Below are 26,935 nucleotides of genomic sequence, written 5' to 3' on the forward strand. Positions count from 1 at the left end.
ACGATGCACAGACCGGGTGCGGTGTGTAAGGTAACAGTGGGAGGCGAAAGAGTACGCAATCTTGGACTTGACACTCGGGCTTTGGAATCAGAAAGATCTATGTTCAAATCCTGACTCTGCCTTTTATCAGCTTGGTGACCTTAGGCAAGTTACGCAATCTCCCTGTGCCTCTGTTTCATTTTACAGATGAGGACAATGGAAGTAATCATCCTAACAGTAATAGCATTATGGCTTAGAGGTTGAGATGGCCTAAATTTAAACTCCACTATTCACAACTGTCCCTTGGTATCCAACGCGGGTTGGTTCCAGAACCCTCGCAGATACCAAAATCTGTAGAGGCTCAAGTCCCGTATATAAAATGGCACAGTATTTGCACATAATCTACTCATATCCTGCCGGATACTTTAAATCACCTCTAGATTAGTTACAATATCTAATACCACGTAAATGCTATGTAAATAGTCGCCAGCATGCAGCAAATTCAAGTTTTGCTTTGTGGCACTTTCTGGAAATTTTTTCCCAAATATTTTCCATCTGTGGTTGGTTGAATCTGCAGATGCAGACCCTTGGATACAGAAGGCTGACTGTAATACCTTTGTGACTGTGGGAAAATACAGAACATCTGAATCCACAATTTAGTCCTTGGTAAAATGTAAAGTGGTTACTGGAAGGATTGGGTGCGATAATGCATAGACAGCAGCTAGTAAATGCTATGGTTGCCACTCGGTAGATGTTGAGCTCTAGGAGCCCTGGCTTCCTTATCTTTAAACCCCCTTTTATGAGGTTTAAATGAGATACTGAAAGTACTCATCACAGGGCCTACCATCAACAACAGCCATCATTCTTATTCTAGAAGAAGAGCTTGGAATGAAGGGAGATGGATTCAAGTACGGGTGGTGGCAGTGGGAGTGGGGAAAGAATTAAAAGAAACATTTTTGAAGAGGGAACCCTAATATACTTGAAATTTTTCTTTCTTTTTTTTAAGTTGTCATTGTGTTAATAATATATATCATGTATTCACTGGTCAACCCACAGGTTCAGAGGTAATTAGAACCTAATATGCTTAAAAACTGTTATTATTTTTTTAAGTAACCACTCTGTCAATAAAATGTATTTCTTGGTATTTCAGAGATCATAGAGATTAAAGGTTACAGGGTGGTCAAGAGAGGGAAATTAGAGACCAAAAAGTTTAAAAAGGATGACTGGCAAAAAGGTTAGTGATGGGAAGTAAAATATGGCTGTTGGCCACTAGTTCAAGGCCACGTGGAGGAAATACATGAACTGGGAGCTCTCATTCTTCCCTGACATGGACCATCTCTGAGAGTCCTATGAAGCATGAAGACTCAGGTGTCCTCAACTATAAAAAGAGAGTGGTAGGGGACCGTGACCGCCAGGAGGCTCCACGCTTGAGTGGACAGGTAGACACCACGTGTGGAGGTTAATGGGCTGCTAGTAAGGACTCTTCAACTCTGAGTGTTCTATATAATCACATGTATTTGATGAACCCAACAAAAGGGATAGCTCATCCTACAGGGTTCTGTTGGCCTCGCCCATCCTATCTTAGGAAGGAGAAATAAAACAAGAGACTCACAGACCAGGGGAGAGCCTAGAGTTTGTCTAGTTGGCAGTTCTTTACCCTGAATGCATATTAGACTCACAGGGGAGATTTTTTTTTAAATACCAGAATCTCTTGGTAGGGCCTGGGCATCTGCATTTTTAAAAATTCCCCAAGTACTTCTAATATACAATCAGAGATGAGAACCACTGATCTAATCCTACCCTCTCTTATTACCAAAAAAAGAAAGAAGGAAAAAAAAATGCTAAAGACCAAGCAGGTCTAATAATTTGCCCATGGTCATACATTCGGTTAAGGATACAGCTAAGCTGGAAGCTTTAGCTTTCTGATTTCCAAGGCACTTTTTTCTGACCACACTCCTATTCTGTGTCTGCTCAATAGCTGTGTTGCAAAAATAAAAAGGACATTTTACAGCTAGTACAGAGTTCTGTGTGTGTGTATATATATATACCCATGCATAAACATATGTTATATATGCACCTATATACACATGTATAGACATATTTATGTATATATTTCACATATAAAATTTATGTATAATTTCAACTTCTGGGGCAAAGTGTATAACCAATATGAAATGTGTGCACACATATCAGACTCTCAAAAAATCTTTGATTGTACACAGACTGTGACTTTTAAAATACATATTGAAAGAAAAGAAGAAATGTTTTATGTTTTGGCTCTTTCTTAATCAAAAAAAAAAAAAACCAGCAGCATTGTCAGAGATTAGGGTAAAATTCATCTTATTTAGCCTGTTTATAACTAATCTGGAAGAGACAAAGCACAGGGAAACCCGCAAGTCTTCAGGCAACACTAAGCTCTTGCGGATTGGGAAGGCCAGACTAGCAGGAAGGAAGGCGGGGTGGGGAGACTGTGGAATGAAGATGTCATCAACATGCAAGAGAGCAGGAAAACCAGCCAGAAGCTCACTGCTGGAAAGAGGAATATGATGCCTCTGGGGGAAACCATACAAATAATACTCTAAGTATAGATTATAAATGCTGACTTCTCACTTAAGCTCCTGGAAAGTAACCCAATAAATTCATTTTCAAAAACTGTTATGGTCACACCACCTTTCTATTAAACAAAAGAATGTGTGGGTCAATGGATTTTTCTAAGTTTAATAATCAATGTCAAAATAGTAATAAAGAAACGTATATACCAGTTTGTATAATGATTTGGGATAAACGGGATCTGAGTTAATGATAATAATAGCATTTAGGTAATAAGAGTTGGGATGGTTATCCTCTGTCTTATTTCCTCCTATGGGACACTTCAAAACAAACATACTATGTTCTCAAGATATAGCAGAGACACCTGCACTCTATATTCTGCTTTTGGCATGATCTTTTCTTGTACTTGTGAATAAATTCAATCCTGCTGAAGGAAATGAGCATATAATTTAGAGCAAAAAAAAAAAAAGTAAGGCTAAGAATGGATAAGTTTCATGAAAGCAACCATATTTGCTCTCGAAGCTGTCCTGCAGAGCTCCTGTGTACTTCCACAGGACTGTAGAGGTCTAGATACAAAGCACACTTTTTTAAGCAGGACTTAAAAGGACACAGAGGATCATTCTTCCTAATACCAGTCTGACTGGCCCAACAAACAAAAGTATTAACAAAACACAGGGAATTATAAGAGGACAAGAAATGAATCGGAAAACACTATGTTATCCCAAGCCATGACAGTCCAGACCACTGCAAAAGGCCCAGAAATGACTAAGGCAATTCCCCAAAAGGATGAAGGGGTTTCTACACGAAGACATAGTGAGCAAGTAAAATCTCTTCAGTCTATAAGACAAAGGTTAAGGGAAAGAGGGCAAACTTTCAAAGCCCTAAAGGATTTAGTCAGGAAAGAACATGAACTCATCAAATCCTGCAAAATTAAACCCCTGAGAGAATGCAATGCAGGATCTATACAACAAAGTCCTACTTTACACCCTCATCCATTCATTCAGTCCACAAATGCATACAGAGCATCAGTGACAAGCCTGACATTGCTGGCACTGAGGATACAGGGGAACAAGAGAGCCACAGCCCCAGCTCTCAGGCCACGTAAACTGTAGTGACAGACACAGATATTATACAAATGTCCTTACAGGTAAATATTTACTCAGTTTCATCAAATCTAAAATTCCATTAATTGCAAGCCACACCGTTAACTGTAAGTCACTGATCATTATAACACACTTACCAGGTTCAGAAAGATTAAAATGTGAAAAACATACGAGTTTTAGAATTGACGATACACAGTTGCTACAAGTGTAATAAGTGCTATGACAGAGAAGAAAGGAGGTCAAGAAAACGTCTAACAGGGATGGCTAAACTTCGGGTGGGAATGATGGCTTCCCTGAGGCAGTGACCTTGAACATGAGTCCTGAAGGGTACACAGCATCAGACAGGTGCAAAGGGAGGAAAAAGGGGATGAGAGGAGATGACACGGTGGCAGCTGTGCCACTGAGTCTGCATGGCACGCTGAGGTGAGGAGCTCAGGGCACGGAAGGAATGGAAAGCAGACTCATGTGGCCAGAGAACGAGGCAGAGATGGGCTGTAGCTGAGGCTGGAGAAGAAGGCAGCACAATTCCCAACGCCCGTGGCGGCAGGGCACATAGCAGAAATAAGTGCTGGGAAGCAGGTTAATACAACAGAGGATGGTGGGGTCTTCAGCAAACTAAATAGGGCATGGCCAGCGTAAAGATGTTTGAATTCGAATTTTGCAGAACACTATGTGAGCCATACAAAACATTTCTGGAAACTATATGTAGCCCATGGGCTACCATATGAAAGAACGAGGGATTGATTATAAGAGTAATGGCTAGCCAATAAAGGGTTTTAAGCTAGGGTATAAGGTTATTAGATTTATGCTTTAAATGCATCATCACTCTGTATCATTAAATGAGAAAGCGAGGTACCGAACAAAGAATATATAGTATGCTGCTATTTGCATACAAGGGGAGGGGTACAGTGAGAGCCAGAGAAAGAGAGGGAGAATATGCTCAAGTGAGAGAACGGGCAAAAAATACATCTGGAAGGACACCTAAGAATGTTTCAACTGATTGCCTTTTGGAAGAAGAATTACTATGCCCATATTACTTTCTGTATTTTGATCTATGGAACCGAACTACCTATTAACAAAACAAGTGAATAAGCTGAAACAAATCAGTGAATTTTCACTTTGGCTGCTGTGATACTAAAAGGGAAAATGTGACATGCAGGTGGCTACCGCAGGGGTCCAGGCCAAAGCTGATGGTGAGGCTGATCGGGAGGTGGCAGCAGAAATGAAAAGAAACTCATTTACGAATACACAATCAACAGGGATTTATGAATGACTGGATAGAAGGGGTGAGAAAGAACAAGGTGTCAAGGTTTCTAGAAAGAACAATTGGATGAATGGGAGTGAGAGGTACTGAACTGGGGGAGAGGCAGCTTGCAGGACAGAGTAGGGTGGTTTCACTTTACCACATTTAGTTTGAGACGCCTGTGAGACAGGCAAGTGCAGGTGGGGATTCGACAGGTGGACAAGATCCTGGGGCTCCGGTGAGAGGTCTGGGTTGGCAGTATAAATCTGGGAGCACCTTTCAGCCCTTTACACCCCCAGAAATGGGGGAATGAGGGCCTCAATCCTAAAGCATGGCTGGGATCAAGGAGCCCAAGAGGTCAAATCTCTCATGACAATGGGTTTCCTTGTGTCTTTTGCCACTTCCTTCTGTGAAGGTGTTTTCAGTGGCTGTTGCTTTCTGTTAAGAGTCCTGTGCAGATATCAAGACATCCCTCTGGGGTGACTTCTCCTCTGTTTGTTCTAGGACCCTACAGGTTCCTCCAGTTCTGAGCCAAGTTTTATATTACTTCTTGGCCCAGGGTTTCCACAACTGGCAGGTAATGCAAAATCCAACCCTGTATCCTCCCATAGCTGGGGCTGGTTTTTTGGAGCATGACATACTGTTTTTTTCACCAATGGCCTATTGGCTTGAGGGTAGCACTTTTCTAGTCCCGTTAAGGGACAAAACAGTGACTTCTGGTTCTTGGATTTATGTGAGGATCCAGTCCCAGCTGCTCACTGTGCACAAGAAGCCTAGATCCGGGCCCCTCCCAACTGCAGTAAGACTGAGCCTAACACCCGCCTAGCCCAGGCTCGCAGCTACGGCCGTCTCACATGGCACCTGCGTTAGATTTGGTGTTGTAGCTTTTGCTACGTGCCTTCTCCTACATGGAGTTCCTTGAGGACAGGGTCTGAGGTTTTGTACCCCATCATAATGCTTCCCACAGGGCCTTGCACACAGATGTTCTCATTGGACTGAACTATACTGTAATCGCCTCAATGTTCATACATAGAAGGCTTGAGCGGGGCCTTTCTATCCAGGGCCTAGTTCCTTATTGTTGGTGGGATGGTGGGGTCAGGGCGCCATGCAGAGGTGCCAATTTTTATTTTCTTCTCATTAAAATCAAAGAAAAAAGGCAGGCCTCTTGCGGGCAGAGTTTACTCCAGTGCAGCGAACCTCTGCGCTGCCATCAAGTGTCACATTCTGCTACCTCAGCTTCACATGCCAAGACAGAAAAAGCAGCAGGAAGACGTGTTTAACATTTATTCCCAGGTTTCTTTTTTCAATTTCCTCTGAAATGAATATGAATACACTATGGTCTTTACACTCTGCAGGAGCTAATCCCCCACTGGAAGCTTTGGGGAACCTCATTCCTTCTTGCGGATACAATCTGTCGACACAGGCGTTCCTTCAGGCTCTTCTGAAAGGCCCATAGTGGACAGAGCTGCGCTCTCTTTGGAGCTCTATTACACTTATAACTATGGGTTGTTTTTGTTTTTTTTTAAAGAAAATAACATAGGAATTGCTTCCAGAACCCAAGTGCCTGTGTGAAACGCTGCCTTCTCTTTGAGGCAAGGCTGCTTTCAATGGCTCCTCCAGGCAGTGAGTGTGTCCCACTGCTTCGTGGCCGCTGCCAGAGGGGCCAGTGACTGAAGCCTGAACCCGCCCACATGCTCAATAGGAAATGTGTACTTTCGCCGTTGAAAGAACCATGAGAAGAAAATGATATTTTTATAAATGAAAGCGCTTAATAAGTATTATTCACTAAGTAAAATCATATTTTCCTTGAATGTCTTGGACCATGTATCAATTTCATTAACCAAGAAAAAAATCTAGCTGAACTATGTACCCCTTCTAGTAATGGCAACAAAATTCTCCATATGTATCCAGTGAGCATGTATTAATTGTTTACTGTGTGCATAGCACTAGAAGGAGGCTCTGTGGAAGCATTTTGTCAAATAAGTCTTTGATCTCAAGAAGCTTCTTTTTAGGGTACCTGATTTATTTTGTGGCTAACTGGGTAGGATAAAAATTGTCTTCAAACTGCTAATCCCATTGAGATGATTTCAATTACTCAGGGTTGCAGAAGGCTATCTGTTAAATTATCTGTCCATGCCCTTTCACACAGTTGTGCTTTTAAATCACACAGAGTATTTTCTCAGTACAGAATAAGGATCCCTCATTATAAAGCATCCCTAGGTCTCTCCGTGAATCATATGGAATGACAATCCATCTTCGAGTTAGAGTCAAAGTCATATATCTACCCCCACACCATCTGATGAAGCTTTCTGCTGGTTTCCTGGGTGGCCAATCACATGACAGATATATGACTTTGAGACAAGGACTGAAATAAAATTCCTGTAATACCCTTAGGGGGGAGAGAGATGGTCACTGCTGAGCATTTTAGTCAATGACTTAATTCCCTTTAAACTTCCCTCCACCCTTACTTAGAGCTCTGAACTCAACCTAAAAGAGCTGCATAGTTTACCTACTGAATCCACAATACTTCCAGGTGCGTTAGCTTTGTGAATTTTCTTCCAAGGATTTCAGGTGCTAAATGATACATAACATGTGCCCCGGGAGAGTTTATTCAATACTCTAATCAGCAACCTCAAGAATGCTTCACACAGGTTGGACAATGGGAGAAAGAAGGCCTCAGAAGCAAAGCACTTGGTGTTGCCAGAAAGTACATTTTTGATGGCACTATCACACTGAAACTGGAGACCAGCTGGTACACTCTTAGACACCATCGTCAGGTGGCTGTGAATGGCACATACAACCCCCAATCCTCCAGCTCAGCCCCTAAATGCCTCTCGTCCATGTAACAGCATCACGAGGTGGAAGCAATGTCGTAGATGTGAGACTTCCACCCCACAGATCCACATCAAGGGGAAGAAACACATTCCCTGAGCAGTCATTCCACAGTTCCCATGTCTGACTCATAACTCAGTAAATGGCCATTCTATCCATCCAGCTCCTCAGACCAAAGCCCTGGAGTTATCTTTGACTCCTTTCTCTCACTCAGCATCCAATGTGTCAGCAAATGCTGCTGACTTTACTTTCAAAATATATCAAGAATCCAACCACTTCTCACCACCTCCACCACTTTTACGCTGGTCCAAACCACCATTACCTCCCCCCACTGGATTCCAGCAAGAGCCTCTAACTGGGTCCTGCTCCATCCTCACCCTCACTGTCAGGTCCCCACTCAGTAGCCAGAGTAATCCTGTTACAACTTCAGTCAGATCATATCACTCTTCTGCTCAAAACTCTGCAATACCCCCTTTGTCCAATGCACACAGAGTAAAAGCCAGGGTCCTGACAGTGAGCTCCTGGGCCCTACAAGATTCCTGCCCCCAAATCTAAGGTAACTCCTCCCCACTTCAACCAATACACTCCAACTGACACACCTATGTCAATCTTTGTGATGCTCTTCTGACAGGCCAGTAGCATTTCCATCTTGGGTCTTTACACTTGGAGTCCAGCTGCCTGCAACACTCTGCTCCCAAAGAACACATGGCTTGTTCCTTCATCTCCTTAAGTCTTTGCCCAAAGGCCACCTTTCTAGTAGGGCCCACCCCGATCATCTCTAAAATTGCAACTCCCAACTCCTGGCACTCCTCACCCCTTCTCTGCTTTGTTAACTCTATGACACTTATCATCACCTGACAAACTATTTATTTACTCATATACAGGTTGATAATCTGCCTCCCTCTACTAGACTCTATGCTCTAGGAGGACAGGAATTCTTGTCTGTTTTGTTCACTGCTGTATTTGTAGCACCCAGCAATGATGCTGGTCCTTAATAAGTATTCAACTAATATCAATGAATGAATGAATGAATGAATGAATTTATTTTTGGACTGTGTGCTATGTACTTTACAACTCTAGACTTTGATATGTTTACTCCCAGACATTCCTTGATACACATACCGCAATATTTTCAGAGTCTGGAGCAGGCTGTACTAAAGGAGGAAACAGAAGGCCTTATAAGATTTCTGGGATCTTTTTGGATCAGATTCCATCCTTTAGAAGGCGAAGTTCCACCAAGGTTCTAATGTATGGACAGGCCCATGTCAGCAGATCAAGGGAGTTGATACTGGTGCTTTTCCGTGTGTGTATCTACATCTAGTTTTAGGGGAGCTGGGAATGAAGCCATTGTGGGAAGACAAAGCACACTGGCTGCCATGGCCATTTCTGCCTGTAATACCAACCACACACTCATGTCCAACACTGAGATTTTCTCCCATGAAACAGACACTCCCTCAAACAGGAGTATGACTGCAGAAAAGAAACTTTCCAATGGAAACTTGGGAAGTAAGAAGAATGTACTTACAAGTCCAAAGATTCATTTTTTGATTTGAGATTGGTTTGGGGTTAGGGTAAAGTAGAAAAGGAAAGTTGAGAGTCATACGCTTTTTGAGGATTCTATTTTTTACAAAGAAAATAAAGATAACATGGAAAAGAAATACCTGATCAGCATTTCAATCAGTAGTATTATAAACTTTTTTTTGGAGTTTATATGTGTGTGAGAGAAAGTAAGTAGAGAAGGAAAAATTAAAATAACACATTTTTTTTCCAAAATGAAGTTTCTTAAATAGATCTGTTCTCTCTGCTTCTTTTTCTACTGTATAATCCCAAATTATCAGTTCACAGATTAGTCAATTTGATGACAAGAAAAAAGTGTCATTAAAACCAGTGTTTCTCACTGAAGCACATCAGAATCACTTAATTCTGTTCCAAATACTGGAAATCACTTTATAACATTTTCCCAAAGAATTGATAAAAACAAATATATAAAGTTTAGGTGAAAATTGCTGCAAAAGTTTGCATCTGCCTAGACATTAGATTATTTTTTAAACATAATGATTGCCATGGTAAGAAAGATAGAAGAAAATTACATGGTTCACTTTAGACTAAGTTCTTTAGAGAGAGACAAATTCCTCAATCATACGTCTATGATTTTTCCTACCATTTCTCATTCCAATGACTACTTAAGAGGAAACAAAGCCAATCGACTGGAGGGGTGTTACTCCTGATTAAACAACAGTATTTTCTCATTATTTCATTATTGCAAATAATGCGACTCCAGCAAGACTGTGCATCCCTTCAGAGAAATTGTATCTTATGCTGCTCTTGTAAACAGACACATAGTAGGTGCTCAGTAAATACCAACTGCCTTAACATTTCTGCTGGCAATGATTTAAAACCAGGACAAAGGTTTTAAAATCATAAGCAGGCGAAGAAAAATTGGCCTGTACAAGTCAAGACTCCCTGTGAAAAAGCAAAGGACATACAAGGAAAAGAAAATGATGGAACAGACTTGTGCACATTTGTGTTACACAGCAGAGTGAACTGCATTTCAGGAGTTTCAAACAACACTCTTAAAAAGTTAGCTTTGAAATAGGTATTTGGAAATGTGAATTCAGAGCTAAAATAAATTCTTACAGTTTTCATCCTGGGCAATGCATTGTAAAGGGATCCCAAAGAAAGACGTATAGCTGTCATTGTACCACACCAGAAGCTCGGTACCCCTGGGAATATCTATACAGGCTCGGTAGAATATATTCGACCTATTCAAAACAAAAGAAAACCCAGCTTAGTAATCGGTAGGACTCATGTGCCCCATCCACACCTTTATTGCCCCGAAAAAGTTCTGCCCAGCTTTCCACCTAAACAGTTTCTGTTTGTAATAAAATCTGCACCCACCTTATCGTTCCCAACAACCAATTAGAGCCTGTAACCTGGTACGATAAATAGCTCACAGTTTATTTCCACAGTGTCCCTCCACAGAACCTCTTGGCTGAAGAGACAAGATATTTGGCCCGGGAGACAGCAGAAAGGAAGAGTTCATTAAAAAAAAAAAATTCCATCTCATACTAATGAGAAGAGTCTCTCTATTGGCAAATTGCAGACTCTGGTGCCTCAACCTCACATATAAATTAATACTATTGATTTCTTATTTGAAGGGAAAGCATTGTGTATATTCTTACAACTTGGCATTGGGAGTTCTCAAATGTGTACTAAAATTAAGCAGCTTTGTGATATAAGGACTGAGAGAAATAAAAATCTTCCCCATCGCCTTTTTTCTAAAGTTTGATACAGGAGAAGAGAAAAACCCTCTTAAGTGAAATGGATGGAAATTCAGTAAATACAAGAGGAGCACTTTACTCTGGCTGAAAGATTACACTCTGAAATGATGGAGTGAAGGTACCAAGAAATAATCATTTTTTATAACAGCTGTGGCACTGCAAAGAAAAATCTACAGATTAGAAGAAAGAGGAGCCTGCGACCGGTTTTCTCAATGAAGAATTGCTACAAATATTAGCCTCAAGTCCAAGATAAAAGTGTTTAGGGTTGGTGGACCTTAAATTTAGCCTTTCTGTAAGGAATTGGCCATAGCAGGGCAATTTGTTCCTTGTATAACACTGCAGACATAATGCGAAGCCTTCACCACATTTTTCATGGCAGTGAGATATGCACTTGTCAACATATTTTGTCACCACAAAGTGGCTCTTGGCAATAGGATCATAAAGATCAATAAAAAAAAGTGCAGATTCTCAATATTTTACTTGCAGCTGCAAGTATTTCATTTATCTTGTTATTTTCCTTACTTGCTGCCATTCTGTCTCACGAGGGCACTGCTAGCTAAGCAGAGTGTTTTTTCCCAACATTCTATGAATATCTGACAAAAACTCCAGCCAGCTGTCCGGACCTCACTCCCCTTCCTCCCTCCGCACCTCCAAGAGCTGTGCATTTTATTAATTCTTTCCACTGCTACATAAAAAAATCAAAATTGGAGCCGGGCTATAAATCACTGGCATCTCCTAACTTGAGAAAAATTGAGTCGACTTTGTACTTCACCCTTGTAACATTTCATCTCTCCGTTTGGCTTCCCTTAATATAAACACAGCGCCCGGCAAATGAATGTGCTAAAACCAAATGACACACTTTGCCGCTGAAAGAGCAGAACTGTTTTCGAGCAATGGGTGGTCTTTTGAGGCACAGAGTAGGCCGAAAGGGGGAAAAAAATGTGTAAGCGTACACCGTTCCTTACAAGCGGGCAGAGCTTCCAAAACTCGCAGAAATCTCTGCATGTTGAAGCACATCAAAGGGATTTTTCCCTTTTCAGATAATATTTCCTTTGCTGACATGTATTTAGTATTGTGGTTGGATGACTCATAAAGATAGCTTCATGGCGTCCCAACGCAGCTGAAGCAGAACACACGCCAACAAACATTATTGTCAGCCTCAAAATAAAAACAAAACGTTCAACTAAGGGTCAATCAATCAAGGGTGCTTTGAAGAAAATTCCATTTAGATATTACAAATCATAACAGAATGAATCTAAACCAGCTGACTTTTTGTGAAGAGGACATTCATGTACAATAAAAATTAGGCTGGCTCTTCGGGGTCCAACTTTTCTATTTTCTTACTCTTGGACGTGGTCACTGGTGATGGATGCCAGTTTTTAAATTGTGTTTTTGTAGTTCATTTTATAAAGATCTGAAGTAATCGAAAACAGATTGGCAGAGAGAACTTGATGTGTAAGTGCCATCAGGAAAGGGAGCAATAAAATCCACTTAATATTGACAGAAAGGTAATGACTTGCTCATACCCACCTTCCTCGTAGGGGTTTCTTATTTTCCCAAAGTCAGAATTTGTCTCAAGAGCTCCCTGGGTGCCCATGACAGAACCAGCCAATCTATCTCTTGCCGAATGGAGAAGCACAACCTTTACTAATTTTCTAGCTAGCTCCAAGTTTTATAAAAACTTCATGACAGAGATGCAGCTGCAGGGAAGGTGGGTGAAGCCCATATACAGACTGTAACCAGATCCCGTTGTGCACAAGTTCGTTTAAACCCTTATGTAATGAAAGATAACTGCCTAGGAAACCAAGGCAGTGAGTCACATGCTGCCCAAATATGTTCCTTTTGAATTTGGAGGCCTTTGGAGAGCAAGCCAGATTTGTGCAGCCTTTAACCTATAAGGGGAATAAAGCTTTTTTTTTTTTTTAAGTCTTCATTAAAAAAAAAAAATGAGAATGAAAATAAATCGTCATAGGCAGGACTCCAAGTTGCCGAGCAAGGGCTCTTCTGCTTTGATGTGTCTGTGGTGCCTGGTAAAGCTAAACAGTTGCTTCTGATCCGAAAGGAAACACGGCTGTTTATAACTGAGGTCATATATTTACAGGGCGCATGTTTTCGAGGGATTCTGAGAAAAGAAGGCTTAGTGGCAGGGCTTTTTTCCTATGGGATGTGTCTTTGCCTTTTTGTCTCCACTCCAGCTTTTAGCATTAAATGGAAATGCCTGACCAACAGGTGCACTGGGCAGGTGTGGCTTAGGCTCTGGGAATCCACCCTGCTTCTATGCCCCCACCCCACCCCAGGCCTCCCGATGAGACTCTGGGCAATGGGGGTGGCTCACCTCATCTTTGTTACCCTTTGGGCTTTGCCCAAACATCTCAGGAGACCAGGGCCTTCTCTATGCTCCGGAACTACCTCATCCCCTGAAAGGTACTCTGAATTGTCGCAGGACCAAAGCCAAATGCTTTGGCACCTTTCAAGGGATCAGAAGAGGTTGCTCTGACTCCGCCAAGGCTGCCGAGCATAATGGTTTTAGAAAAGCAGCTTTGGGAGGGTTGAGAGTTCTTGATTTCCCATGCCTTTGTACAAATCAAACTGTTCTCTCTAGGAGACAGCCACACTGAAGGGGACTGAAGGCAAACGACCCGGGACTGAATCTCTATAAACTCCTGTTTATGTGTGGACACGTCTGCTGGGGCGGAAATCACTCCGAGTCAGTGAGTTCGCTGGGCTCACTCAGGGCATTATGAAAGTTCAGGTAATGATGTGGAAGTAACTTTATCACATGCAGTGAGTGAAAAAAGCCTTCTCCTAGCATCTTTCTTCCTGAATTCTCAAGAAATTACTGTTACAAGAACTAAGGAGATATCACAAACCTAGCAAAAAAATTCCTGCCAGTCCTTGCACAGTTCTTCAGGACTCTGCAGGATTTTTCAAAACTAGCAGCAAGCCTGAATTTATATATGCAAGGCAAAGGGCTTTGGCTTTGTAAGTGGTAAATCAAGGTATACTTTACCTGTACTGAACTACTGTTAGATTCTGTTCTCCGCAGTGCCTTGCACATCGGATATACCTCATCCAGCTCGACTTACTAGGTTCCCCACCATCAATAAAGTGCTGTAGTGTCCCATCTTGGTCATATATCTAGAGAAGAGGTCAGAAGGTCAAGTAGTTAGAACGAATCATCAGCAATCATTTTCCCTGCTTCCCTTGGTGTCTTTATGTGTCGGCTGCAGCAATTTATTGCCCGTAGGTTTGCTAGTGCTTATGAATGCTTGTGGAAACTCAACTGGAATAACAGAAGAAAAACATTTTCTGGTGATGCAAGTTAATCACGTTTTTCTTATCAAGCCAATCTTCCCTTTATTAAATATATTTGTGGCATCTCAAGGATGTGAGTGACCATGTTTCCCAAAGAATATTTAACCTCTTTTGACAGGCTACTCTTAAGTAATGAGCTGCTGGGTAAACAAAGCAAGCTGAGAGGCGAGGCCACGCTGACATGGCTGGAACATCCACATGAGAGGCCCTCCTCTCAAACACATAACTGCTCGAAGGCATTCGGGAGGCAGGGACCGTCTGCTTAACAAGCTGCGTGACACCTAGCAGAGGTTGGAGCGTTATGGAGCTGTATCACACTGATAAAGCAGACTCTGATTCAGATGAAATAAACGGACTCTCACCTCGCAGAAGATGTAGGACTTCAGCTGTCAGGACCTGAAACTATTAGGAGAGGAGTCATGAAAAAAGAGAGACCCTCACAAAGGGAAAGAAAAAATAATAATAACTGTTTCCTATGGATTTTTAATGTCTTAACTAAGGTTGGCCTAATAATTATTGCCTTAGGCCACCTCAAGCAGATTTTCTTTCAAGACCACATTCAAGGAAATGAAATCTGCTTCAAACCAGGCAATAAGTGTGGGACAAAAAGTCTTCTGTGAAACAACTAGCCAGCCTAGGACATGCGGAGTCAGTGCTGACAGCAGAGACAATTGGCTCTCACTTCCAGAAACCAGGTCAGCCCTGGGTACCTTGAAGGCTGTGGTATCTAGAGGAGTGGGAGATCCGGGGTTATATATGTACAGCAATTCTCAAAGGTCATCCTCAGCCCTAGGGGCAGCCAGGAAGCAAGGGGTACAGTTCTCAGAAAGACCATGGCAAAACTGGACCTTTTCAAATAAAATCAGCAGTAAGATTCTGTTCCCCAGAGCATCCTGAGAAAATATTTTTTACCTTTGCTAATCAGCCTTTCCACTTTTCCTTTCCAAATAGACACAGAGATAAGTTTCACAGAGAGCCTCACTGGTTACATTTCGGCCCTAAAATTAGTAGGGTCATTCATATTAATTTAGCTCAGTATTTCTATTCTGGAGGCCAAAGGGCTTAGTGATGACAGTTCTTTTTATCATCACCAGTCATTTTTAAATAGCTGATTTTTTTCTTTTTTTGGCTTTTCTTGAACTCATTTGTCTTCACCCCCAATCTTTCCACTAACCCCCAGAAACAGAAGAGAGACACCAATCTAACCAATACAATTGTTGGAGAAGTTATAACTGGGTAGCAGGCCAGAGTGATCACAGCTGATAATCAATGTAGCCTGAGAAGAATGAAGAGATTCCTGGATTATATTATATTTAAGATTAATGACTTTAAATTCCTAGTTCGGGGATGATGGCAGAGGATGGAAACATTTCATGCAGTGGATACATCTGCTCTTCGAGCAACCTACTGACAGATTGCATATTTAGGTTAGGTTATTACACTGTACTTATTTTGTTGTTGTTGTCTTTGTTTTCGTTTTAGGAAACTGGTTCAAAGGCTCAAAGTCTCAACCCTGAGTCTGCTGTTGACAACCCGTGCGACACTGAACACAGCCATCAGTTCTTTGAATGCCACTGTTTATCTATAATGGAGCCCAAAATGTTGATGATCCAGCCCCCTGCCCTGTCCTTCCCCCATGAACAAACCACCCATGACAGCTGCTAGTGAAAATAATGACACATTTGGAGAAGCGCAGTTCTCCTTTGTGCTTGTAGCTAATGTCCTCAACAGCAAGTAAAACTCTCTAACGTTTATATGTAGTCGTGGGTGTTGCCTTGAGGGTTAGCTCATTTGAACACCAGACACTAGCCAGTCAGTCTTGAAAATGAATATAAGAAAGTGTTTCCTTCTTTATCCATTCATGTATATGTATAGCTGATTCACTTTGTTATAAAGCAGAAACTAACACACCATTGTAAACAATTGTACTCCAATAAAGATGTTAAAAAAAAAAAGTGTTTTTGGACTTCCCTGGTGGCACAGTGGTTAAGAATCCGTCTTCCAGTGCAGGGGATGTGGGTTCGAGCCCTGGTCCAGGAAGATCCCACATGCCGCGGAGCAACTAAGCCCATGTGCCACAGCTACTGAGCCTGCGCTCTAGAGGCTGTGAGCCACAACTACTGAGCCTACGTGCCACAACTACTGAAGCTCGTGTGCCTAGAGCCTGTGCTCCACAACAAGAGAAGCCACCACAATGAAAAGGCTGCGCACCGCAACGAAGAGTAGCTCCCTCTTGCCACAACTAGAGAAAGCCCACGTGCAGCAACGAAGACCCAACACAGCCAAAAATAAAAGAATTAATAAAAAAAAAAAAGAAAGTGTTTCCTCCCACACTGTTTCAACAATAGTCTCCTTAAACTAAGTATATTGTGATTACAGGAATCCTACAGTTTTTGCCTACCTAGTGAAACTCTTCTCGCCTTGAGGAAAGTAGATGGCTATTTGTCAGGCTTCCCCCAAATATCACACAATGAGCATGTAGCACGAGGTTGAGCCTCCCTGGCTTCAGCCTGATACCGATATCACACGATTTCACATGAAACTGATGAAAATCCCATGTACCTAGTTGGATCGCACAAGTGTGCATCCAGAGTTGAGGAATCTCATTCAACCTTGACACTGTTCTTTCCCTCAACCCCCCAGAGCTCAGCTATCACCAGATCCAGCTGAATCTGCCTCCTAAACATCTCTCCCTCTCCACCATCACCATCCTGCCCAAACCAGTTTCCTCTCTTGCCTGAAGGACTATAAAAGTCCCTTAACTGATCTTCCTGCACCTTCTTCAGGCCCTTCCAACCTAGTCTCTAAAGTATAGCCAGAGTGATCTTTCAAAACACGAATCTGATATGCTTTTCAACCCCTCCCCCAAAATAAAAGCTTCATAAATGTCATAAAATGTCAAATCATAACAACATATATTCACAGCATGTGAAATTTCCTCAAGGGGGCCCATCACGCTAATACGGGCAGCACCTCCAACCTAAGTTACTTAGGGAGGTGGGTCGAAAACACGTGCCTTTGCAGTTGGCTCAAGACCATCCTGGAGCCCTTTCTGGCTTCTGCTGTTAGGAGTTAACATTTAAACTGTGTTTCTTCAAAGAGAAACAATGGGCCAGAAGGCGGTGATGACTATTTCTGTTCATTTTCCTAATAGAAGTAGAATAAAATTGGGAAAACCAAGATACCCACATGTGCACGTTAAAGAGGAACTAAAGACGACGTCTCAGAAAAGCTCTGGGTCCTAATTTGAGCATTATTATTACTCTCCATCATTAGCTCAAGTTTGCTTCCATTTAAGAGCTTAGTTAAAAAAAATTTTTTTTAAAGAGGGTGATAAAATTCTGCATGTATCTGAACTATACAAGGACACTGTCCCTGTATCCAGACGGACTGACATTATTCCTTCTAGGAGAGAAGGAACCACGAGTGGAGAAATGTTTCAGCAGATTTTGGTCTAGAGCAGCTGCAACAATTTCAAGGTCGGGAGTTGTTCTTGGAAGCCGCATTAACATCTACATTTGTGTGACGCTAAAATGTAATTTTAAGCTAGATACCTAATAGGTCTAAAAAATTTAAGGAATCTAAGGAGATGTATTAATGCCAAGACCAAGAGTTATTTTGTTTTCATTACCTTTCAAAAGATTTAAAATAAGCAGAAAAATATCAAAAATCATGCATAAAGTGTTTAGACAATCTCCTCAGGACTGATGAAAATGTCGAAAAGGTCAGAAATTGTATTCATTCAAATAGAGAGAATGAAGGTAAGAGTTAAATTTAGATTAGGAAAAAAATTCCTTGAAAGAACCCTTGAATCAAGCATAGTTTTGCTGGAAACTGTGCACTTTATTCTGAAAGAATATGAACCACCAAAGTTTTAATACTTGCTCTGTTTTTTCTAAAGAAGCTGAACAAATGACCCTCTGGAGGTAGGGGAAACACATGTAAAGAAATACACAGGACACTTGGTAGGAAAAGGGTTAAATTTTGTAATGGAAACCCCTCAAAGCTGTAGAAAGTATATTTGTTTTACAAAGCTAGTCCTAGCATTGCTGAGAGGGAATATCAAATGGCACAGTCACACTGGAGAACATTTTGGCAATACTGAAATAAAGTTGACAATGCATATTTCCTGTGACTCAGCAATTTCACTTCTAGGAAATTACTCCAGTGAAACTCTGATACATGTGCCTAAGGAGATGAGTTCAAGGGCATTCACTGTAGCACAGCTTATAACAGTAAATAATTAGAAATAAGAGAAATATCCATCATCAGAAGAATAAATTCATTGTGGTTTATTCAGCAAAAAAGTATAAAACACTTAAAATGAATGAACTAGATCTGTGTGCATTAAGATCTAGTTGAGGGCTTCCCTGGTGGCGCAGTGGTTGAGAGTCCGCCTGCCGATGCAGGGGACACGGGTTCGTGCCCCGATCCCGGAAGATCCCACATGCCGCGGAGCGGCTGGGCCCGCGAGCCATGGCCGCGGAGCCTGTGTGTCCGGAGCCTGTGCTCCGCAACGGGAGAGGCCACAGCAGTGAGAGGCCCGCGTACAGCAAAAAAAAAAAAAAAAAAAAAAAAAAGATCTAGTTGATATAAACATGAAAAACATAATGTTGATTGAGAAAATCAGGTTGCAGATTAAAGTGTACGATATCATTTGTCAACATTTCAAAATATACAAAATAACACCCAAGAGTATCTTTTATAATAGTGTATATTGTAATATACATATAGCAATATGCCTATTTATATGTATCTATACATAGAGTACAATTCTGAACAGACACACAGGAAGGATTCATGATAACTTCATCAGAGTCATGGCTTTGGAAAGAAAGGGATGGAAGGAAAACAAAGGGAACTCACATGTATCTGAAATGCTTCATTTTTCTTAAAAAAAAAGATTCTGAAGCAAATATGGAAAAGTGTTAACACTCACTTTTTTGGTGGCTTGTATATGGCATTTATTTTATACTTTGGACTTTTCTGATTTTTTTTAAATCAAAAAGAGAAAAATAAATGCAAAGAAAGCCTAGCCATTTATTTCTCTGTACTTCAATTTTTGCATGTGTTGTTAAAATAGAGAAGCCTACAATCTTACCCAAGGTTAAAAACTGTATCTGTGTTATCTTCCTGGGAAACTCTTGGTAATATGTATCACTACATTATCAGCCACTGATTTCCTTCCTGATTGTTTTGTTGCTATTTTAAAACCACTGGTTTTGGTCTGTACTTTTTCTTTTATCCTGTATCAGTGGGAGTAGAAAGATAAGTAAGGGGGAGAGCTCATTCTTACCTTTTTAAGGAAATTTTTATAGTTTTCAACCCAATAATATTTACTGAAATGCCACACATGTGGTTGAGATAATGATCACACAAATTGTCGCTCATTATAAACCACGCATAGATTAACTGAAAACCACCACGTGAAAGGCATTTCATGCAATCCTGAAGATCAGGAAACTGCATTCTCTCCTACGATCTTATTTTCCTAGAATAAGAATCTAATTTAAATGAGAACAACATGAGTAAAAACAGCACCAGTGTTGTGTCCTAAAAACACTGGTCATGAGTGGCTTGTCCACAGCTTTGCCATTTATGAATGCTGCCAACTAACATTAACAATAATAATAACCGTAGAAACAATGTAAGCCAGTGACTGACTTGGGCTCATTTTAACATAATAGCAAGAAAACCATCTTCTGAAGGATAAGAATTTGTGTATATTGGTAGCTCTGAGCAATCTGTTTCTCTGAAGCAAGATTTGCAAACTGGTGGCCCTCCGGCTGAATTCACGTAATTGACCAATTTTGTTTTCTCTCCGGTGTTTTAAAATTTTGGAAATTTTATCTAATTTCTAATTTTTCTTGAGAAAAAAAAATCAGAAGATGGGTCCCCAATCTCTGGCACTAATCCACGGAAACTGAGGCCCCTTCAAAGTGGCCTCTTTAGATTAGCCATAGGCTTTTCTCCTTCCCCATACTCCCTACTACTCCCTATCCTTAAGTGTTCCTTACTTCACTCATTTACTTAGCTGCTTGGCCTCATAAAGCATTTAAGTTGGTAATTCCAGCTGTAAAGGAATTACTGCTACCCCGTGAAAATCAGTCTGCTACCACTGGGGGGTACTTTCCAGAAAACCTGTTTGAACTGATAGCCTGGAAATACTGCAAACATTGATGACTTGGGTGCTGCCCAGAAACCATCATCTGACCAAGATCCAAGCATCTGTGCTGTAGTTTTCCAGGGAGTGGGAGTACAGAGAAGAGAGTTCATTTCTTTTATTTTTACCAGAAGAGGCTTTCAATAATCTTTTTAAGCAAGGGGTCCGTTTTAATTCAAAGAAGTCATAAATGTAATTACACTATAAAAACAGATAAAAGTTGCTGTGGTCTACTATAAGAACACAAGGGCCCAGAGTGGAGCGGGCACCCTGTTTGAAAAATCACAGGCAGAGCACTTCCTCCACTAGATAGGCTTCAGTCAACAACTCTGCTAGACAGCTGAGTACCTCGGCTAAGTTTAGAGGCCAGGGAAATGAGATTTGGAAGAAATCTCAGAGATGGCCTGCTCTAACCTGATCAGTTTGCAGTCAGCCCTTGGTTCTCGCGCAAGTTCCGCATCCGCATATTCAGCCATTCGCGGAGGGCGCACAGACACGAGGGCAAAAGGCTGAATGCACCATGCTGGCTTATACAGGGCAGTGGTCCCCAACCTTTCTGGCACCGGGATCAGTTTCCTAGAAGACAATTTTTCCACGGACCGGGGTAGGGGGTGGGAATGGTTTCGGGATGATTCGAGCGCATTACATTTATTGTACACTTTATTTCTATTATTATTACATTGTAATATATAATGAAATAATTATACAACTCACCATAATGCAGAATCAGTGGGAGCCCTGAGCTTGTTTTCACTTGCCACTCACTGATAGAGTTTTGATATGAGTCTGCAAGCAATTGATTTATTACGGTCTCCGTGCAGTCAAACCTCTCTGCTAATGATAATCTGTATTTGCAGCTGCTCCCCAGCACCCAGTCTCAGCTCTACCTCAGATCATCAGGCATTAGATTCTCATAAGGAGCGTGCAACCTAGATCCCTCGCATGCGCAGTTCACAGTAGGGTTTGCGCTCCTGTGAGAATCTAATGCCAACACTGATCTGACAGGAGGCGGAGCTCAGGCGGTAATGCGAGCAATGGGGAGCGGCTGTAAATACGGATGAAGCTTCGCTCGCTCACCCACCCCTCACCTCCTGCTGTGCGGCCCGGTTCCTAACAGGCCACAGACCAGTGCCGGTCCGTGGCCCAGGGGTTGGGGACTCCTGATATAGAGGACTTGAGCATCCACAGAATGGGGTATCCGTGGTGGGTCCTGGAACTGACCCCCTACAGATACCAAGGGACAACTATATACGTAATGAAAAGGGGTCTTCAAAAGTTAGTGACTTAGACAAACTGAGACTCTAGTCAATGGCAGAATGAGGCCTCCTCACACCTCATTTAATCCTACAGATACTCTAAAGAGAGCCACGGACCTTAAACAAAAGGAACTTGAATTATAACTTAAACATTAATCTGCTCCTCCAAGAACTGGGGTCTCTGAATTTTGGCATGGACAAAAGGAAACAGAAAATGTCCAAAGGTTTTATTTGGAAGTATTAGCCAATTTTCAGAGAGTAGGGAGACATCTCAGGCTCCCTCTCCTACGATTCCACACTGTGGCATGTCCCCGTGCCTAGGCCCAAGCAGCAGCATTTGGTCATGTGCTGAAACACCAGTCTCCTTCAGTTTTCCCCCAAAATTTGAGGTGAGGGTGCATATTTTATGTCCAAACATCTAATACAAGGCCTAACATGTTGGCGGAACTCAAAACATGCTGAAGTGAACTGAATTAAATTCTCACAATAATTCTATAGCTTCTTAAAGATCTCAGATTTTATTCAAAGTTTGAGAAGAAATCGCCACTAAATGCAATTAAAACTTCATTCTAAGCACTAACAACCAGGGCTTTTTAAAGAAAATATTCATACTTTTTGAAACTTCTTTCAATTCTATGAAATGCAAAGGTGGTTTTCATATGATGATTAAAATGTAATAAACAATTAACCATAGAAAAGGGTCAAGAAGAGGTCTTGGGGAGTTTTCCAGTTTAGACCTGAGAACCCAGCACTGTTTTAAGTCCCTTCACAGCACATGGAAGATCCAGGGAAGAACGGATACAAAGAGAGTTTCTCAGATCTCCTCCACCTATTCTCTACACACTACTTTTAGACGACCCCGTCTTTCTGTAAAATTCAGAAAACAAGGGCTTCAATAATCAAGTGTATTAGTAATTTGAGAAACTGAATTGAAACTATACTGTTTGGCAAGATGGATAAAAATGTTTTACTGTGAGATTCCTTTGTATCAGAAGATAGAGGCGCAATATTTTGTTATACAACTATTTACACAAAAGAATAATTCTTGACTGTTTGGACTGAAAAGTTAAAAAACACACTACCTTTGTTGCTCAATAAAAGATTTTACTTTTAATAGTATGGTTGTTAGAGGAGAATTTCTAAAGTATTACCAATGAAAACGTGCAACAGGAGCCACCCCAGTCAGGAGGAACTGGAGAGGGTAGAGGGCAGAGGTTAAGAGCACGCGTGTGGGTGTCAGCTCCAATGTGTGTGAGTTACAATCATAGCTTCACCTCGGATGGCCAAGTGACTTTGGGCAGTTACTTAACCTCTTGAGGAAGCTGAGACCTTCTTTGAAAAAAAGGGTGTTAATGACAGTTCCAGTCAAAGGGCTGATATGAAAATCAAATGAGCTAGTATATGTAAAGGACTTAAATCAGCGCTGGGCACATGGTAAGAGTCCAGAAAGCATTAGCTATCCTTAGGCCATCACTATAATTAGATGGGAAATGTCAGCCTGGACTTCATCTACTAACCTGCTCGTGGACACTGACCACAAGATAATTCATGTGGCATTTGCAAACTCATTACTGCTAAGATTACAAGACCGGAACATTACAAGCTCATTGAGGGTAGGAATGCATTTTAAATATTTTAAGATTTTAACCATCGGTACCTTACACAAAGCTTTGTACATACCGGGAAATCAACTTTTGTTCAAAGTGAGAGAAGGAAAAATTGGGAATAACATAAAGGGGGTGTAGAAATAAACCAGTCGTTCTAGTTTATGTTTTTGCCCCCCCAATGAGTCTATCCAAAGATAAAACAAAATATAAAAAATGCTGGATGAATGTGAATACTATCTAGAAAACAGTAAGGAAGCATTTCTTCAGTTCTACATTTTCCATTTCTTAAAGTTAACACAGTGTTACAAACATGTAATCCGAAAGACACAGGCACCCACCACACCTTTAAGAGCATTCCTGGAGTATCTCTGTAACTAACAGGTTGTTACAAGTATTTTAATTAATTGTGGCTTCAGCCCTCTTACTGAACATCCTCTACCATGTAGGACTGCTTGACCTCTGAAGACACTGACATTTCTGGCTAGAGGAGGCTCCAACTCACAGTGCCTCATGTCTACATGAGCACTGAACATGGTCAAGGTAGGTGAGCCATCTGTGCAGGCAAATGTACCTGGATGAGGAGCAGGGGACATTTGTGGATGGCAGCCTTGAGCATCAGATCAACAGGGAGCACTGTCAGCCATGGCTTCTGGGCACTGCTTCCCAATCTAGAGAGGAAGACAGCAAGAACCACACCACTGCGGTCTCCTAAAAGCTTTACTTGTAAACTTTCAACTCAAGCTAAGTCAAACCTTGAGAAGACAGACCACAAAACAATACTTTAGAAATGAGTCAAGCAGGAATTCCCTGGTGGTCCAGTGGTTAGGACTCTGTGCTTTCACTGCCAAGGGTACGGGTCTGATCCCTGGTCAGGGAACTAAGATCCTGCAAGCTGTGTGGCTCCACCAAAAAAAAAAAAATGAGTGAAGCATCTGCCTCCACCTTAACACAAAGAAAAAACAGCAGCTAATAACCAGGTCATACACATTTGAGCGGGATTTTAGTTTATAAAATACTTTCCCAAGCTTAATTGATCCTTACAACTGACCTAGAAGGTAGGCTGGAACATTTATTCCATTTTACAGATCAGAAACTTCGGGCTGAGAAAGGTGAAATGACTTGCCCACAGTCATATAGTGGGTCTGTGAGTGTGATAAGGATGAAACCCTCCTGAATCATGGCCCACCATGTGACTGTTTTTTTTATGACATCCCATTTGTTTTATCAGGGAGAACTAGCCGAGCTTTTTCATTAGAAGCACCTGAAACTCTTCAAAGGAAGGAATGAGGGCCATGAAAATGTCCATAATGATTAATAATGTCATTATCAAATTCCTATTTTCAGAGCAAACGTCAATTTAGTGAGAATTACTTAACCTGTTAGTCAAATTTACACAAAGCAACCAAGCAATGGACAAAGCCACCACTCCCCCACTCTGTAAAACCCACTCTCCTTCCACTGGCAATGTGTCATAATGACCAGGACCACCAAAAAAATGGCCAAAGCATAAGTCTGTGGATGAAGATGCATATTCTAAAATGAAAGTTTCTTCATTAAAGCAAATACTCGTTAGTGTGGCCAGATTTATTTGTGTTCAGGTTTTCCACTTTTTTCTCAAATATATAATACATGTTTTTTCATTTCAAAAATTTCTCCATTAGAATTAACTTATTTTGTTGTTTTTTTTCATAAGAAAACTCTTCCCTCTTATTTTGGTTTGGAGTATTTTGGAATACCTGGAATGCCAAGGTTTTGAGTTGAGGCTTCAAAGGTCAAGAAATGAGTAATGGTTATATACACCGTTGCCGTATTTTCAGTAATGCTGATATAAAGCTATATACTGTACTTTGTCAATTCACATTCATCAAGTTCCAGAAATATTAGAAAATCTTTAGAGGTTTATGTTGACTTTGCAGATAATACTAACACATAAGTCAAGACTGAAATATGGTAATCAGAAAAACAGTTGAAAAGTGTCAATAAACCGTAAAACACCGGTGGTGGTATCTGTGAAGCCTGCCTCAGAGAGCCAGGCGTGGGAAGAGATGAGATGGGTGTTTTGGTCACACTGTAGGGTAGCAGCTGTTAGGCTGCAGGCTGGAAGAGGAGAGTGGGTGACTGAGGATTCCAGCATGGAGATCAGGAGCTCCCAAGAGCCTCTGAGCATTTAGTGAATCCCTTTATCTCCGAGGATGGCGGTGGTCATCCATACAAAGCCTGCCATCCATCAATCCAGATTCTTCCTCAGATATCCTCTGTCTGTTGATCAGAGGGAAGACTTTGGGGATCAGGCTTGCATTATCAAGACTTTGTCTGTGATCCGAACAAGCCACTGAACCTTTAACTTTTCACTTGGCAGAAGCATATATGCTGGAAAAGTCCTGACAGTTCATTCATTTTGCTCCATCCTGGAGCCCGCTGATGTCTGACTGGGGAGACCCACCCTCTTTGATGTTGTCCTCTTTTGAGAGCGCCCTGCTGTGAAAAAAGTTTTATCCATCCAAATTAAAGAGAAATATTTCTGCATCCAGCTGTTAGCTGTGACACGTTTGCCATTTTTCAGGGCACTGGCTTGGTGCCATCCGCAGGCTCGGCTGCAAACCTATCTTTTCCCCTCTCCTCTGTCACAGCAGTAATACCCACAGTGCACAACTGTCTCCAGTATCCATGCAACATCTACACTGAAAAGGAAAATACCGCTAATCCTATATTGCTAAGAACAGCCTTGGAAATATTTTCATGCAGCAATTTATCTTTCATTGCTTTCCTTTTTTTCTTTTTTTTGTGTCAGCACTAATGTTTTTCACAAACTGTAAAATCTTTGATGTAAGCCACCCATTTAAAGATTGCTTTTACTCTTTTTTGAAAAAATCCAGTTTTAATTAAAGTAACCAGCAAGAAGTCCTGACCAAATGAAATGAATTTGAATCCTGTGAAAAACTTGTTTCATATGTACTGGGTCCACACTTAAAAATGGACATTTGTTCAGTGGAGAGAGCTCTGTGTAAATGAAGAAAAACTCTCATGAAAGCTTGAATAAACATTCAGATCTAAGTAATCAAGAAAGCCTGTATCTTCTCATATTTGTTAAATGCCACTGGGGCTTATAAAGACTACTGCCACGAACTGTATGTATTATAAACAAAGGACAACTCACAGTATTACCACGTTTTTCTCTATCTACTGAGATGAATGAGCAAAACACCACAGCTTCCAGCTACCCTCCCATTCTGGCCCTTCTTGATCTTCTCTCTCATTTTCACTTTTGCTGAGGTGCAAAAGGATCCATGGAACCAGACCTCAGCACTGAGCATCAGAGAATCCTGCCTTATGACTGATCTCAGACTCTGACTAGTGAACACGCACAGCTACTCTCCATCTTTTCTCAAATCAGTGAGAGGTGGGTTTTGAAAAAAATAAACAACAACGTGCTCCTTGTGAGAAAGCATCAATTTTGGAAAATTAAACCACAGGGAAATTTGAATGAACATACTCCTACAGTTGGAAAAACAAAGCCTTAGTTTTCTACCAAATAGGAAAGGGGACCATTATTTTGTTAAAATAATCCTAGAAATATTACCAGTGTGAACTGCTGGGATTTGCACA

General features: G+C 41.3%; 1 protein-coding gene across 1 annotated transcript in view; it reads right to left on the reverse strand.

The window, feature by feature from the left end:
- The window catches only part of PRDM6 (PR/SET domain 6), a gene marked incomplete at its 5' end in the record, with an annotated part of 99,163 nt that overhangs the window by 17,374 nt on the left and 54,854 nt on the right, over positions 1–26,935 (reverse strand). Inside the window, 2 exons of the mRNA XM_082621700.1 lie at positions 10,345–10,469; positions 13,999–14,126. Of these exons, the coding sequence (XP_082477826.1) occupies positions 10,345–10,469; positions 13,999–14,126 (253 nt within the window). The remainder of the gene's footprint in view (positions 1–10,344; positions 10,470–13,998; positions 14,127–26,935) is intronic.

Source organism: Mesoplodon mirus, assembly GCF_964341445.2.
Source record: "Mesoplodon mirus genome assembly, chromosome: 5".
Taxonomy (NCBI): domain Eukaryota; kingdom Metazoa; phylum Chordata; class Mammalia; order Artiodactyla; family Ziphiidae; genus Mesoplodon; species Mesoplodon mirus.